Genomic DNA, 16,708 nt, shown 5'->3' with positions numbered 1-16,708 from the left:
GAAACAAACAAAGAGAGCTGCAGGCTTCCACCAGAGGGTAACCGGTTGGGGGTGGGTGATGGAGTGAGGGCACGAGGTCACAGCATATGAAAAAGAAATAAAATTTGGCCATTGAAGTTCCATCCCCCTTTGCACTATGAAATATGCTCTGGCTCAGAGCCCACCATGTAGAAACCGTTTCATCCTCAAGCTGAGGAGGAACAAATCATAAACAGAATTAATTTACATTTAGGCAATAGCCCTAATTTTGTGTGTGTCTGTGTGTGATCGGCATATTAATTTATTTTCAGAATGAAAAAGCATAAATAATACAGAGCTCAAAACTTCCAGAAGGTGCAAAGCAGAGAAGGACTCTGGTGATTTAGGGAGGAGAATGACACTTAGATGTATTAATAAAAAAAAAAAAGACTCTAATAAACAGTTGGAACCATTTTCATGGATTCTGGCATCTAAGAAACTAAAGGTCTATGGTTTTTTAAGCAGAAAAGAAACCATAGGGAAAAAATTCTGAGGCAGTGTCAGGAAGTTACAGGACATAGCTGCATTTGTAGCAAAGGGTGGTTGGGTATTGGGGAGGTGATTTTGCTTGTGGGAGTGTCCTTATGAACTTTTAGCTTCAGTAAAAAAAAAAAAATCACTGAGCTGTGTTTCAAGTTTAAGACACCCGTCAGAACATTATTTCCCCTTGGCATCTCCCAGATCAATGCAGCTACATGTGGGACAACTGTTTTTATCTTCATGCTTCAATCAATGGGTTTGTACTCAATAGGCCCAAGGAAAAGTCTTTGTCTTCTGAGAAACTCAAAGCATAAGCTAAAGATAGCCATCTGAAAACGCTTCACAAACATATCACATATGAATTAACACCAAGACAAAGAAATACGAACAAATAAATGTAAACAGTGATAATGAGGCCAGTAACCAAAAACTTGCCATGTACTGCTCTGGAAGCCAAAATCCCATTAAAAGTTTCTAGTAGATAGCTCGTAGAGGAGCATAGGAATCATAGAACTAGAAACCTTCAGGGATCATTTAATACTTGAACAATTGTATCATTTTATAGATGAAAAAAATTGAGACAGACAAATTCAGTGTCATATCTAAAGGAATCAAGGGTAATGGCTGAGTTGACAGTAAAACTAACAGTCTCTTGGTTCTAGGCTAGTTCACATTCCACCTCGATTTCAGTCAAGTTTTAATGGAGTAGGCAGCATAGTGACTCTGAGAAAGTCCCATTGCATCAGATCATGGTTTCATGTCACCACAACAGCAAATTGACATCTGAGACCCACGGGGTGAGCAGTACATTGCCAGATTCACTTAAATGTGATCACGTAGAACAGGGATCCATCGCATGTGAGGAATGTATGAAGCGCAATGGTTTATTTCCAATTCACAAAATACATAATTTTTTCAGACGTTATTAAAGATTTAGCTTCATCACGATAAAGAAGGGAGTGGCGTGCACACCCTCTGTAGAATTCTAGTCACAAGAACTCTAAAAATAAGGTTATTTAGTAATTATCAGGTCACCTGCTTTACAGGAGAAATGTGTAGAAGAGTGAGTTAAATCGGAAAGATTTCAACTCGTCCAGTGGAAGTCAAGGCTGCCCTAGGCTGTGGCCACCTGCAGGCCGCTCTGATCTGTTACGAAAATCTTCTGGGTGGACTGGGCTGGGGGGCTGCATGAGGTTTTCAAACACTTTCAGTCCTAGAGTCAACATCTGACACCAAGACAACCCTCATTGGACATTTTTCTATATCCTGAGGTACAGAAATTCTGAGAAGTTTTAGAAATCACAGTCCTCTCTGTTGAAGAGAAGATCAGAATATGAAAGCTTAGGTGCAGAGACACAAAGGCAATCACTTGTATCTTTACAGAAACTGGTATGAAACCAATTTTGTCAAAAACATACAGCAGTCAGTTTTTTTTCAATCAGCTTCTCATATTCCTTATCCTTGGCATTATTTTGCCCCTCATGATACTGACATGGAAAAACCAAAAATGAGCACCAGAGACTGGCAAAAATTAACCCAAATGTTTTATCTGCAAATGTCATCTGGCAACCACGATAGTGACATATTTTATTTTACCCGAAAACCTTTTCTTCTGGCAAAAAAAGCCTCAATGAGGGCCCAGGGCATTAGAAGATTATATTTTATATAATCAAGAGACTTATAGAAAGAAAAACAAGGTGTAAAAGTATTTTATAAATAGGAGTATTCTTTAGAAACATTAAAATCCCAGTCTTTTAAATGAATAAATATATATTCTGTGTTAAAATATATATAAAATAATCACTTAGCCCTCTTTCAAAAGACCCCTAACCACAAGGCAAAAATATCTTTATTTAAAAAGTTTCTTGCTTTCTTTTTTTTATTTTTGAAACTATTTGGCACACAGGTTATGTTAAAATTTGTCCTAAATGATGGAGCCAAGCCAAGAATGTATTATCAAAGTTCTGGGAGTTAACACCCTGCCTCTAGGGCTGTGATATTTCTTAATAATTAACAGCTTCTAAAACAACCTCGTCATCGTTTCATGATTAACGGGCAGGGGCGCAGGTATTTGTTTTGGAAAAACAAGCTTCAAATCCAAGATTAAAAAAGAGTGACACCGATTCTATATAAAAGCACTGCTTAGAAAAAGACAGGGGTCGCTTCCTTTACAATGCAGGTTTGCTGTTTGAACTCTTACTGTAACACACCAGCTTTGCTAGCTTGATCAACACAACAAGGGCCTCTGGGAAATATGACAGAATGGAAGACATTCTGTCTCAAACCTATGGCTGAAATGGAAATTTATTTTTTAATGAAAACTGATACTATTTTAACTGTGAGGGATGTGTCAACATTTAGACGTGGAGGTGTCCCTAAACTACTATTTCAGGAAAACGTGAAATGCCAGGCAGAGCACGTTCTGGAAGAGTCCTATTCTAGGCAGACTGAGTGGAGGGTCTGTGCGGGTGGGGAAGACGGGGGCAGAGGAGAGGCGGCGGCTCACCTGTATTCTCCAAAAGTGCCGTCGTCTTCCTTCATAGGCTGGATTTCAGGATCGGCATGGGCATCTTCCTTTTCTTTAACTAAAAAATTTCAAAATGACGTTACCTATTGATCTTCTGTTTCCCAATTCAAAGTTTTTAAGAGTGCACTCTTTGAGATACACAGCAGTGAAAAATAATTCTACACACAGATGTCTAACCAGATGTATTATGTGGCCATGGAGACATTTTGATATTTGAGACTCTTTAAGGCAACCTAAGAGAATTCACATTTGTTAGCATATAAAGCTGACTTCATGGAAGCATTCTGGCACAAGTCTCTTACTCACCTGATGAAGAGGTAAGTTTTAAGTTTCTAAGATGTCTCTCCTATTTTACCAATCTATTTAGTAACTATATTCATGGTTACAAAATGTTTTTGTAAATCGGCTCTTTTGCAGAATTTTTTTCTTGCCACTGAAGGGAAAATGGCCAGGGAAAGAAAAGATAAATTCAGCGGATCCACTAAATCGACTAAACCATTGACTATATAGGGAAAGCAATGCTACTCATCACGACGTCAAGCTCAGTTCATGCATCTCTCCCTCCAGAAGACTTCACGTCCCTTCCCCCTCTGCCTGTTGGTTTCAGGTGCTGTTTTAGCACCTATGACTTATGTGGAGCCTAAGGAAGCAGAGTCACTAACATCTTCAGAGAAGAGATTCATTTACTCTCCCAAATGTCTTCTGATCCTTGACAATGTTTATTGTTGTTGTTAGCGCCAGGGAGCGGATTCTGACTCGTAGCGACCATGCGGACAGCAGAGCAGAACCTTGCCCAGACTTTTTGCGCCATCCTCTGACCTCCTGGCGCTGTATCAGACAATGCTCCGCTGCTACTCACAGGGTTTTCACAGTCAGTCTTTTTGGAAGTGGGTGGCCAGGTCCTTCTTCCTAGCCTGTCTAGTCTGGAGGCTCTGTTGAACTCTTGTCCAGCATGGGTGACCCTGCTGGTATTCGAAATACCAGTGGCAGAGCTTTCAGAATCACAGCAACAGGCAGCCAGCCACAGTATGACAACCGGCAGACGGGTGCTGTGGTTCTCTGGGAAACGAATCCAGGCCAGATACCACTAGCCCACCAGGCCTGGCCTTGACAGTGTTTAGGCTCCCGACATATAAAAAGGGATCAAAAACTGTTTGAACAGAAAGTCTGAATTTATGGCTCTGGGAATATGCACTCACTGCAATCTACATGATTACCCTCATGATTTCTTTTTACTTTTATGGATAATTATGCAGCATTATAAAGGAATTTTAATCTGTCTTTCTTACCTGGATATTTACCACCCTTGTTTCTTCTGATGAAGCAAACAATCAGCAAAATTAAGATAAGGAGAGCGACAGCACACATTAGACCAATGAACCAGCCCTGAGTCGCAATATCCACCTGTCGGCTTGCCATCGCTGGAAAACAAATCAACGGTGTCGGTGGGAATGGGTGAAAGGGGAGATGAGAACTGTTGTAGTCTATTGTCGTAAATAATTGCCATAGTATGTGAGCTTTTATATATTTTACACATGGCCCTAAATTGGAATCTGTCAGTTATCAATCAGGAGTTAAAGACTTAATTTTGAAAAATCTTCACTAACCAAAAAAATTCAAAAAAAGAAATCTGAATGCTAATACCATTAAACGCTAACAAACTCTGTTGAACGCTGTGTTCGCGGTTATTTTAACTATATATTCTCAATAGAAACATAGTCTCAAACCCATTAAAAATTTATTGTTTATAGGATAAATTGTACATTAACCACAATAATAAGAATATGAGCCAATTTTAAACAGAACAGAATGTATACATCTAATGGAGTATTTTTCCTTCAAAGGAACCACTTGTGGAGGCTAAAATATCATTGCAACGATGCTGCCATTTTTCACAATGTTTTGGAAACCTCCTGTTAAAAAGGAAAATTTTCCACACAAGAAACCTGTCCACATAAGATAAGCAGCTTTATTATTTTATATAACATCTCAATTTGCATCCAAAATATCACTTAGATTTGCTACTGATCTCATGTTATTTATCTCATTTACAAGACTTGGCTCTGAGTGACTTTTGGAAATTTCTGAAAAATCCAATTTACCCCCAAAAGGGTCAATATTTAAAACTGAATATTGCTTAAGACCCATTCAAAAGATTCTGAAATATATCTTGATCAGTGGAATCATTATTGGAACAAGTGACCAGTTTAAAGAGAAAATACTCATTCATAAGCATACGCATTTTTTAGGTCTTCAAATATCCTGTTAGAGTCAATGAAGGTGAAGCCCCTTATTCAACCAGTTACAGTATGCAAATCTCCCAAGAAAAACAGAGCATACTTAGCATTTCTTGTATTATTCAAAAGTGTCAATCAAATGGGACAAAGTGCAGCATCAATGGCCATTCAGACATGCCCATGACGATTTGATTAAATAAATTGGTATGAATCTCTTTTAAAGAAGGTCTTTAATTTTCTCTTTTGACCGTAATCAAGGTAAATGGTTTTCTTCTTTTGATTCATAAGCATGCCAAATCATGCTTTTAATTTGATTGAATTTCTTCTGATCCATTTAACATGGTTGGGTTAGGAGTATGTGATCTCTGGATGAAAAATAAGCATGGCTACACGTATCCCAGGTTCTGCTATATGTTACAAAACTAACGCCTCATTGCCTTCTTTCTCCACACAGAGGATAGAAATAAAAATGAAATGCTCAAAATCAAGTGTGAAGAGGAATGTGAAAAACGTGTGGATGTGTTATTGAAGAAATAAAATGAGAAGTGGAAATTCGTTATCTGGAATACAAAGCAAATGGCAGTAGCCCTCCTCCAGTAGCCTCTGTGCCTCATTGGTTAGAGGGGTTTTGAGTTGTGCTGCAACTCATACAATGGCAGCACCAGCACAGGCAGTGTTCCCCTCCATGCACAGCCCATATTCATCGTGAGGATGAAGACAGCAATACAATGAGAGTTAACATTTTGAAACCCTTGCTATATGCTAGGCAATGGGCTGCAGGCAAAATCTCATTTAATCTTCACAACAGTCCTTGGAGGCAGGCACGAGGAATAAACCCGTGCCCAGAGAAGGTAAGGAACTTGCCCAAGAGCTGGAGTTTGACCCATGTCTGTCTGACCCCAGAGAACACGGTACTGGCCACTATGCTCTATTCCTATAAGGCACTCCTGAAAACATTCCACGCATCAAATCTGCAGAAGGCTTTACAAAGAATAAAATCTTATAGGGACTTTCCATTCTGAGACAGGGAAACATATTTTAAATGTCCATCCTTACATACCCTTTGGCATTATATTTCTATCAATTCTCACATGGTCTTTGATTGTGTGCTTTCTTCAAGACTGAATAAAAAATCAATTGGTGTAAGTCTACTGAGCATTTGATTGAAGTTAGAGAGTCCTTGCTTTTAGTATGCCTAATGATTTACAGCCTTGTCAGAAAGAGTATCTGCATTTACATTTTTCATTTACTTCAATGCAACTGGTAAGGGCAAAATGCAATAAGATACTCAAATACAGACATACTCTTATAAAGATGGTGACATCAAAATTAACTGCAGCTGGTAGCTTGTTACTATGTAACTATGCAAAAAGCAGAAATGTTTCTTTGATGGTTGATAAGAAACATCCAAATTGACTTTGAATTTTTGCCTCTGTGTCTAAAGAAAAAAGTATCAATATTTCACTGCCCCATTATTTAAGATTGGGCAGACACAGTACGTTAACAGGTGCATGTGTGTGCATGCTCACACACACACACAAAACACACACAAGTGCACCAGAAGTTGATATCAAACAAAAACTATGTAAGTGAAAGGAACTTTTGACTTCCCATCCATATGAAAAGCCCAGACAGACTATAAGAGGCTTCAAGTCTTTCCAGGACATTCTAAGATCACCTTAACTAGAGATGTACATACAAACCCCAGTCATGGTCACCATTGTGCATCACACACACACACACACACAGAATGAAGCCTGTGGGGCTTTTTCTTCTTGAATCCAAGCTTCAGTGGGTGGGTATTAGAAGGATTGGTAGGAGAGTGAAAGAGGATTTTCACTTTATCTAAAACTTTTACAATAAAATTATATTCATGTATTACTTTTGTAATCCATAAAGCAATAAATTAAACAAATAGACAAATATAAAGAATACAAAAAAAGAAAATAAGCCAGAGGAATGAAATGTGCTTCATTTCCTGGAACTTAGTTTTAACAAGAGTCTTCTGCTGTCACGTTGCCTGTCGTCTTGTGGGGAACCTGTGCTCTGTGGCAGCAGGTATCTGAGAAGAATGCTGTTGAGTGCTTCGAATAAACATGGAAGAGACAGAGTGAGATAAATGGCTATTTATGGAGAATCCATTATGTATAAAAATATCCTGTTCAGGGGCCGGCCCCATGGCCGAGTGGTTAAGCTCGCGAGCTCCGCTTAGGCCGTCCAGGGTTCCCCCAGTTTGAATCCTGGGCACGGATGTGGCACTGCTCATCAGGCCAGGCTGAGGCGGCATCCCACATGCCACAATTAGAAGGACCACAACTAAAAAATATGTACTGGGGGGCTTTGGGGAGAAAAAGGAAAAATAAAATCTTTTTTTAAAAAAAATCCCATTCAGTTAAAATAGTTAGAAATATATAGAAAGGGAAAAAAATTTCATTCTAACACTGAGGGAATGTTTATATGTGTAAATGATGTGAAAAACTGAATGATCTAAATAAGGTAAGTTAAGGATCATATTTATCTCTGTTTTTGTAATAGTTTTTGGCAATAATGTGATTAAAAGATGATTTGCTCAATTCTGTAATTCATTTGAGATAAAGAGCCAAAGACAATTGAAAACCTGAACTCCCAACCCAATGGGGTCCCACAGAAAGGCATTCACGGGCCTCCACATAACAGCTCCACGAGCTGGAGCGCTTGGTGGCTTACCCTCTGAGTGCCAGCCAGAACCACCAGAACCAACATGGTGTGTGCTCACCTGGGCCTGTCTCAAGCACACCCTCTGAACTCACACAACCAGAGGCCCCCTCAGCACCAGCTTGAACTTTGTATGCTCCTGGCCTTAGACCCTTTAAGCCAAAGAAGCTCCAAGAACCATTTACAATTTCTTTCCTCCATTCTTCTCTGCCTATGGAAATTTTGCAAAAACAACAAATTTGAATATTTTAAGGGACCCAGAAGTCACCAAATGCTTCATGAAAGGAAAATTCTGTATAAGCTAAAGACAAAATCTAGCATGCTTAGGTTTATCATTTTAGTTTATCATAAACCTAGTCATGTCAAAAAACCAATTAAAATGAAGAACTATATGAAAACGTCCTCAAAGAAAAATCGGATGTCCAGATTGCTTATTAGTCACATATATTGCCAGTATATTAAATCTTTTTAATACAAAGGAAGCTTCTTTATCTGCACCTTGCCTTATGAAACTATTGAGCTTCTCCAATGATGTTTATAAAAAGAAGTTATACACTAAATAGCTTAAGTGAGGCATGAGAAGAATGGTTTTTTAAGAGTCACAAGATGAGTCTTTTGGTAAACTTAAGTGCCTTTAAATTTATCCAAGTTATAGAGTCAAGCTTTCCAGAGTAATGATTTTCCTAAAGGAATGGTTATTTCTAAAAATATTTACTCGCATGATAAAGGCCTAAACAGAAAGTTGGAGTACATTCAACACTTTGTTACCAACATTCATTGGCCACCCAGCTTCTAATGCACAGAGCACACTGCATTAAGAAGGGGGCACTGGGTTTTCATAAACTGCTGAAAATTAAAGGTGCCACATCTCCTGGTAGACGTGGCCAGGACGTCAGTAGAGTGCCTGACCTGGGAACACATTAAACATTGAAATATAAGTGCTAATTTTCTGCAATTTCTAATAAAATTCTGTTGGGCAGTATGGGCAAAATGACTGCTTTTAAGTCAGTTTGATTTCTGCTACTTCAAGGTCCAATTTGAACAAATATATGCAATGGAACTTATTATGTCCTTTGTTTTTAATAACATGAAAAAAGAGATTTCATGAAAAAAATATATAGGTTGATGGTTCACTATAATTTTTTTAGATGTTTGAAAGGCTTTTTATTTATTAAACTATAGCATTATGAAATAAATGATCAGAAATAATGATGCACAATACTAAAATTTATGAGTGGTATTATATGAGTCCTGAACAGCGTGAACTGTTGTCTATTAGATATAATCCCAGGAAACATCTGAGTCTTCATTTACTGATGTGTGTGTGGCTGGGTATGCTGAACAATGCCGGAGGCAGAAGTCACAGAATATCAGAGAAGGCAAGCTAAACCCAATACTAGGTGGCTGCTTTTCAATTCTATTTATCATCTTTTTTTTTTTTTTTGAGGAAGATTAGCCCTGAGCTAACATCGGCTTCCAATCCTCCCCTTTTTGCTGAGGAAGACTGGTGCTGAGCTAACATTCATGCCCATCTTCCTCTACTTTATATGTGGGACACCTGCCACAGCATGGCTTGCCAAGCAGTGCCATGTCCGCACCTGGGATCTGAACTGGCGAACCCCCGGGCCACCGAAGTGGAATGTGTAAACTTAACCGCTGTTCAGTGTGGGTCTTTAAAGAATTTGTATTGGAGTAAGAAAGGATGCTCCTTAGAATAGTGGCTTTTGACCTGTTTTGAGTCACAAACTTCTTTGAGAATCTGCCTCTGGGGAGCTCAGCGACCCCAGGAGAGGAACATCTGCTTTAGAGGATGTTGGATGGTTAGGGTACACTGGAAGCAAAGCTACAAAAAAGAACTGCCAAATACGCTTTTATCAGAAGTTAAGAAAGAAGAATTAAAAGGGATAACAACTATTTCACTTGACATGCCCCAGAGAGCAAGACGGTCTTACCTGCTAAGTGTTCCTTACATATCGTATTCTGAAAAATCACAGTGCAACCTAAACAGCTTCTTAAAACACCAAATTATGGAGACTATATGATGCCATATGCTTGCTACTGAGTACAGATGACATCCACAGTCATTAAAAGATGCTCTTTGGCTGACGCTGACAATTCTATCAGCCTTACCTCCATAGCCTAAATTAAAAATGACTTATTTATAGACATATTAACTTGAGTAGTTAAGAAATGATAAGATCAATTTATTATCCCAGAAAAAATGTTTTAGGATATTAAATCAGAAAGAGTCAATGGGCCTACTCAGATTCTAAATTAAGTTCCAAATTCTGTTATATAATTTAGAAGCTAAAGGCCTCTACTGAAACAAATTTAATGTAATAGCACTTCTTAGGATCAAAAGGAGAAGTACATTAAAGAAATTAAATAATGCACTTGACCTCTGAGATATAATTCACCATCACATGTATATCGTGTGCCCCTCTGTGCTAAGGGTGGGAAACAGTGAACGGCAAAACCAATTATGGAACTACATAGAGTCCTTCTGTGGACCTAAGTGATTTTAGTTGTCTGAGATTTTCCTCTTAAAGGAATGAATAATGATAAGAATATGATCAATCAATAGAGACAGTAAATATGAACATGTGTGCAAAACATCAGTAGCAAAGAACCCAGGGAAAACATCGATTTTCTTTAAAAAGTTTTGGAATCACGGAACTGAGGAATTTAGTCTTGATGTAAGTATGGAAGATGCTCATGGCAGAACATAGTGAAATACTTCCAACAGAAGAGAAATTGGCTTATTCTTAAAGACATGCAGAGAAGATATCGCAACTTCCTAAGCTTGTGTTCTTTGGCCACTTTCATCATAGAGAATTCTAACTCTCCTTACTTTTACTCCCCACTCATCAACTTTCTTAGTGAACAAATACTGTTCAGTGACGTGCCAGACACTGTTCCCTGGGATGTGCTAGTGTCATTTCTCATCCGGGCTTTCTCAGCAGTCTGCCTTGAGTCCCTCTTGCTACTCTTAAGTCTTTCTTTGCAGATCCCACCAGCGTAGTTGCCTCCATTTTAGCTTCCTAAACTACATATCTGATCCTGTCACTTCCCTGTTTAAAACGTGCATGGCTTACCTCTGCCCACAGGTAAACACGAATTCCTTAGCAAGGCACTCCCGGCCTCACAGGACCACTCGCATCTGGCCTCACCTACCCCCCACTCACATCTTAGCTTCTCTTTTCCACACTCTCTTCATTTCAGCCAAACTGGACCGCTGGGTACGACCCAAAAGCCCTGTGAGTTTTGAAACCCCGTGCTTTTGCTCATGCCTCCTACCAAGAATTTACACACCCCCACCCCCTGACTCATCTGCCAAAATTCTATCTATCCTTCAAGGCCCAGTTCCATATTGCTTTCTTCGTGAAGCTTTTCCTAATCCTGTTTGGCAAAATAAACGCCTCACTCCTCTATGCTCAGATAGCATTTTGTTCAAATTGCTAGTTTAGCATCTATTTTTTCTGTTTTACTTGTTGGTCTTACCAGCCAGATTTTAAGCATGTCAAAGGCAGGATCTGTCTTACTGTCTTGACACACAGTGCCTTAAAAAAGGCCGGTGCATTTTACGTGCCAGGTAGACGTTAGTTGTTGAACTGATTGAACCTTCTATATAGTCTTTTTTTTTGGTTCAGGTCAAATAAAGTTGTGAACTTTAAACCTGATTTTTATCTACTGGTTCTTTAGCTTTTCCTTGTTTCTAAACCTAGTTGCTAGTGGTGGGACCAACTCTGGTATAATTCTACGGTGAGAGTCTGACCACACAGAGGATTCCTCACCAGCTCCTCGGTGCCTTCCTTCCTCAGTCCTAGCTGGTTGACCACAGTTGTCTGCCAGTTAGGTCAAGAATCAGGTTTAGTTCCTGACTTGCCAGTTAGTTTCTTCCTATTCCCTGACCCCAACTAGTCACCCCCAAAAGTGTTCTGATGACTGGTCCCAAGGGTGGGAAAGTAAAACGCTATGGAAAAGCAGTGGGCATCCATCACCCATACTGGGACCATAACTCAAAGCCATTATCTGTGTGTTTTTGGTTCATTTCTATAGTTGTCTTCACAGGTCTATTTCCTAGAGTCCCAGACCCCAAAACTATCTAAAGGGACACAGAAATTAAACAAATGCGCCAAGCAACCGCAAATCTTATACAGATGTTGAGGGCTTTAACCAAATAAGGACACGGATCAAAATAAGTGACTCTTGAAGATCTCAAGAGTATTTCCATGCTCAAAATTGAGGAGAATATTAAGGAAAAGGGTTAGTATGGCATAATATAGCTAATTGATTTATCCTGGCTTCTACTTCACGGTTCAAATAATTCCTTTGTAATTATGTATTTGAAAGCTTGAGTTTCATTAATATCTCTTAAAGGCTGTAAGAATATTTAAAAATGTAAACTCAGATGCATCTCTTTTCCCCTCTCTGATCAGAACTGCATTAAAATCGCTAGAAGCTGACGTTTCTATAGCTAAGGATATCATACATCTTTTCTCTCAAGGATCCATTTCTTATTCTCTTTCATGCTGTTTTAAATTAAAATATAAAAGATATATAAAGACATATTAAAGTTTGGAAGGATGGTGGAGCATTTTTATTTTTCTCCTCTCTCAGAGATTATCTAAACTCTGCATGGAGAAGGAAAATAGAGAAGAGGATAGAATTCATTCTTAGATTGAAAAAAAAATATTTATAAGGAAGGAAAACCCAGGATAATACATTATTCTTGAGCAATTTAAAGTCTTATCATGGTAAAATGTCATCATTTTATGCAAGCAATGTTTAATTACTGGTACACTATTATAAGAAGCAATATAGAAAATAAGGTTAGATTTAGGTTTTTTTTTTTTTTTAATTTAAACACGATTTCTCTTCTTATCTGTGAGCTATCAGATTTCAACACTGGGGGCTTCCTGAACCTTCCAACACTCCATTTTCGTTTGGCTCTATAATCATGAGTAATTCACAATTCAATTTAGTCACATTAACTGGTAAAACCTAAACTATTTTAATAAAGATTTCTTTTAGTTAGTTCTAATTCACTAAAATCAGCAGGTGATGTTGTTTTCCAGTGGAATACATGTCCTCTTCTAACGTGACAAGTCAATGGACACTCAGACTTGCTTCACAGGCGGTGTCCACTGCACAGGAAGAGGCCAGGCCTTCTCGCCAAGGTTTCAGTGCAAGGTTAGCAGGGGGACACAGCAGTAAATCACTGTAAAACGACTAAGGATTTAAACTGATATCTAATTATCCCAGGAAAGAAGCGTCCATATAAAAGAGAGGTTCACATCTTTCTACAATATTGTAGAGACTCCGAATTTTTACAACTTTGTTCTTTGAAGTCTAAAAACACATCTATAACATTATTAAGATTACTGAAAATGGCTAGAGTCCTTACTCAATATCTCCTCCAATAACTTGTATTCAATAACTGAATAATTTACCAAGACACTGAATATAAGCAGACTTCTAAGAACACAGAAGATATGCATCAGGCCTAAGCTCACAAGATTTGATTAATTCTGGGCAAAGCACTTATTTCTCTCAGTCTTCTTTTTCTTCCTTCCTGTTTGTACTCATTTAGTTTGTCAACGTCCACAAAAACCCCTGGCCAGGGGTACTCCACGTGAAAACAAGGCCGTGCGGCAGGGACTCCATTGCTCTCTGAAAAGCTAACAGATCAACCAAAAGCCAAGGCTCAAAGATTGAGGGTCTTTGGGATTGTCTCAGGCGGAAGACTATCACACCTTATTTAAGCACCATTCTCCCAACAACTCTTTCTCACCTGGAGGGCTGTGAGAAATAAAGGAGAACAAAAGTCATCCGCTGTGATTGCTGGCTATCACCCAGGAGGAGACTTGGGGACGTTGGTGAAGACAGGATGGAAGAGCCCAACTGAGTCGAGCATGCAGGCTGACTGGAAGACTGGCTCACAGGGGATCCCAGTGGGGGGATGTTTAGCCTCAGGTCAGTTGGAGGGTATGCTAAGCCAAAATTCCAAATGGAGAGTGTAGTGTAATGCCAGCAGTCTATACTGTATCTATAAGGAATACGGCTCATCCGATTAGAACAGGAAGCCTCATTGACGGGCTTTCTCACAGCCTGTTTTCATCACAGCACTAATCATTTCTGAACCCTTAATAAACGGCACGGCCATATAGAGGATGTGTGACAAATCCACAGTTTTGGTCTTGTCTGACCCAACCACCATCCTATCGTTAAAAGCTAAGATTAGGATTTGCACCAGGGATAAGTCTTGAGAAAAAGTTTTAGGAGAATTCAAGGTGTGGCTTTCTATTGGTCAAAAAGACTAGACATTAATTTTCAAGCCAAGATCTTCCCAGATCTTCCCCTGCTTTTCGTGTTTCAAAGCTTACTTTATTTTCTCTTTTACCCCATGCTGCACTTCCCCATGTTTCACAATGCAAATCGCACACATGTAGAAAGTCATGCAGATGGATTATTTTACCTTTGCCTGTGCCTACATCAGGTGGGAGAATACCAGCTTTAACGAAGGGAAACAGAAACAGGACACTGTATCGTTAGATGCAACACACCCAGCAGCATGTACAGCTATATCCAAACACTTATTAAAAGGCTAAAGCATGCAAGGAGAATGAAGTGCACCCGATCAGGGACAGGGGACAAAGACAGGTCGGCGTCCCCAACCTTACCCAGTAATCAAATCCACACATGACTTAAGGTGCACTATTCACACTTGCCTATTACGTAAGAAGGCTTAGGACATTTCAAACCATTTTTTGGGTAGAAACGTCAATTTCTTAGGCTATGGAAGGTCATCAAATGAATAATCTTTAAGCAAATCTATAATTTGGAGACATGCAAAATCTTTTACAATAGTTTGATTATTTTCATTGAATCTGAAGTTTTTCAAAATTATTTTTAAAAATATGAAAGGAAGTGTGAATTTCTTTTCTGGATACTTTAACGGGGGCTCTTTTGCTTTCTCTGTACCACATGGCATACCAAAATACAAAGTTCCATGCTCAAATACAAAGGAAATGTACTGTTGAATAACTGGTTCAATTTTCTTGCTAGAAAACCTAAATCAATATGTGGATCAGCAAATTATTTTCCAATGAATTAAGACCAGAACTAGAATTACATATGTTTATTTGCGTATAGGTATGTATGTGTGTGCGCATATATGCGTGTATTAAATGTGTGTAAATGTGTGTACATGTGTGTGTGTAGATATATTACTTGTAGATAGGAAAAAACATTGCCTTGAACTTCAAATTTGTGTAGCAACATACCGTAATTTCCCACGCTCACCTCAATATTTTAACACGTTTAAAAATTTCCTATAGACTTGGAAAACAAATATCAAATTGTTATTCTAATATGAATTGAATAATTGATTATATATATATACATATATCAGAATGAGAAATTACAAACAAGTGTTTGTATTAATTGGGTAAGATGGACACTCCATGGTAGGAAGGAAAGAGAAAGCATAAACTGAGGTTAAGGATTTTGTCTTAGAAAACTTAGAGTTACATGGATTTTATACATACCCATCTTACCTTCATCCACAGTTGTTACCGCTTCCTCTGTTATCTGACTTCCTGATCCTGCTGACGTTTGTGCATAGAAATAAAACTTATACCGAGTGCTGAAATTTAAATTTTTTAAAGTCCAGCGTGTCTTGTTGGCAGGAATTTTCAAATCTACCACGGGGCCTAATTCATGTGTGCTGTTAACTGTCAACAAGAAATCATAAACAAGTGCATTCCCCATTAATTGCTACAAGAGCACTATTACAAATAAACGTGTCAATCAAAAATGTTAAAACAAGATTACGTTGGCTCTAAAGAAGTAACCAGTTTGTATTTTAAGATACCAGCGAAGTTTTTCCCTTTTCGAGACCATATTTCCCCTTTCCCTCCTCCCAATAACTTACTGGGCTGATATCTGAGGGTGTATTCAGTCAAAATGCCATTCGGGTGGCTCGGGGGGTCCCATTCCAAAGTGAGCGAGTCTAGCGTCGGATTGACAATCTTCAGAGAGGACGGAGCACTGGGGACTGATATGAGAACAGGCAGTCAGCACAAAGGTTTTCGAACCTTTCAAAATGTATTAAAATGACATATTTCACCACACGCACACAATTCATCAAGGTTTTTGTTTTTTTCCTTGCTCCTGATTCAGCTGAAAATGCATTCATAGAAACCTGTGACGGGTATCTATTTAGCCAATCTCTTCCTCTTTTCCTCACTATTTCCATTTATATTCATTAAAACCATCCTCTCAAAATACATAAAGACTTTGCCTTTACATGGACCCAAACCAACGAGACAGTATTTATTTGTTTCATGAATGGCGTCTAAGTAAAAGCACATCAGTGACTAAGAGAAACTATTCTAACCAGACCTCTGAGTAGAAGCAGCTGTGTCCTGGGCTATTAAGGGCTGTTTTTCCCAACAAACCAGGTGTCTCTGAACAGTCAGAGTACCCTGCCTGCTGGGCTCTGGGCGTGAGCCAGCCTGCCCAGGTGCAGAGGAGTTCTTATTCAGAGAGCTGACAGACAGACGCCGAGGATCTCGTGACGATGCACAAAAGCCCCCAAGCCCGAGTGCTGGCCAGCCCTGCTCTGGGGAAGGCCTGCAGGGTGTCAGGTTCTCGGTGGCAGGGGCTGGCAAGCCAGCAGAGGAAGCACGCCCAGTCCTCTCTCACTCACTTCCTCAGGAGGATGATGGATGGCTCTCCCTCATGATGG

The 16,708-nt window shown here is 39.1% G+C and overlaps 1 protein-coding gene across 27 annotated transcripts in view; it reads right to left on the bottom strand.

Moving 5' to 3' along the window:
* NRCAM (neuronal cell adhesion molecule) overlaps nucleotides 1-16,708 on the bottom strand; it is a 252,691-nt gene that overhangs the window by 8,716 nt on the left and 227,267 nt on the right. For 12 of the 27 annotated variants that reach the window (XM_044770200.2, XM_044770248.2, XM_044770275.2 and 9 more), the window contains 5 exons: nucleotides 15,893-16,015; nucleotides 15,507-15,692; nucleotides 14,435-14,470; nucleotides 4,315-4,446; nucleotides 3,005-3,083 (listed from right to left, as the gene is read on the bottom strand). In XM_044770200.2, the coding sequence (XP_044626135.1) occupies nucleotides 3,005-3,083; nucleotides 4,315-4,446; nucleotides 14,435-14,470; nucleotides 15,507-15,692; nucleotides 15,893-16,015 (556 nt within the window). The remainder of the gene's footprint in view (nucleotides 1-3,004; nucleotides 3,084-4,314; nucleotides 4,447-14,434; nucleotides 14,471-15,506; nucleotides 15,693-15,892; nucleotides 16,016-16,708) is intronic. The other 15 variants (XM_070504877.1, XM_044770265.2, XM_044770293.2 and 12 more) reach the window with 3 other exon arrangements.

This window comes from Equus asinus, chromosome 1 (assembly GCF_041296235.1).
Source record: "Equus asinus isolate D_3611 breed Donkey chromosome 1, EquAss-T2T_v2, whole genome shotgun sequence".
Classification (NCBI taxonomy): domain Eukaryota; kingdom Metazoa; phylum Chordata; class Mammalia; order Perissodactyla; family Equidae; genus Equus; species Equus asinus.
Note: the sequence above shows the minus strand (reverse complement) of the source record. Positions and strands in the feature narration are given on the sequence as shown.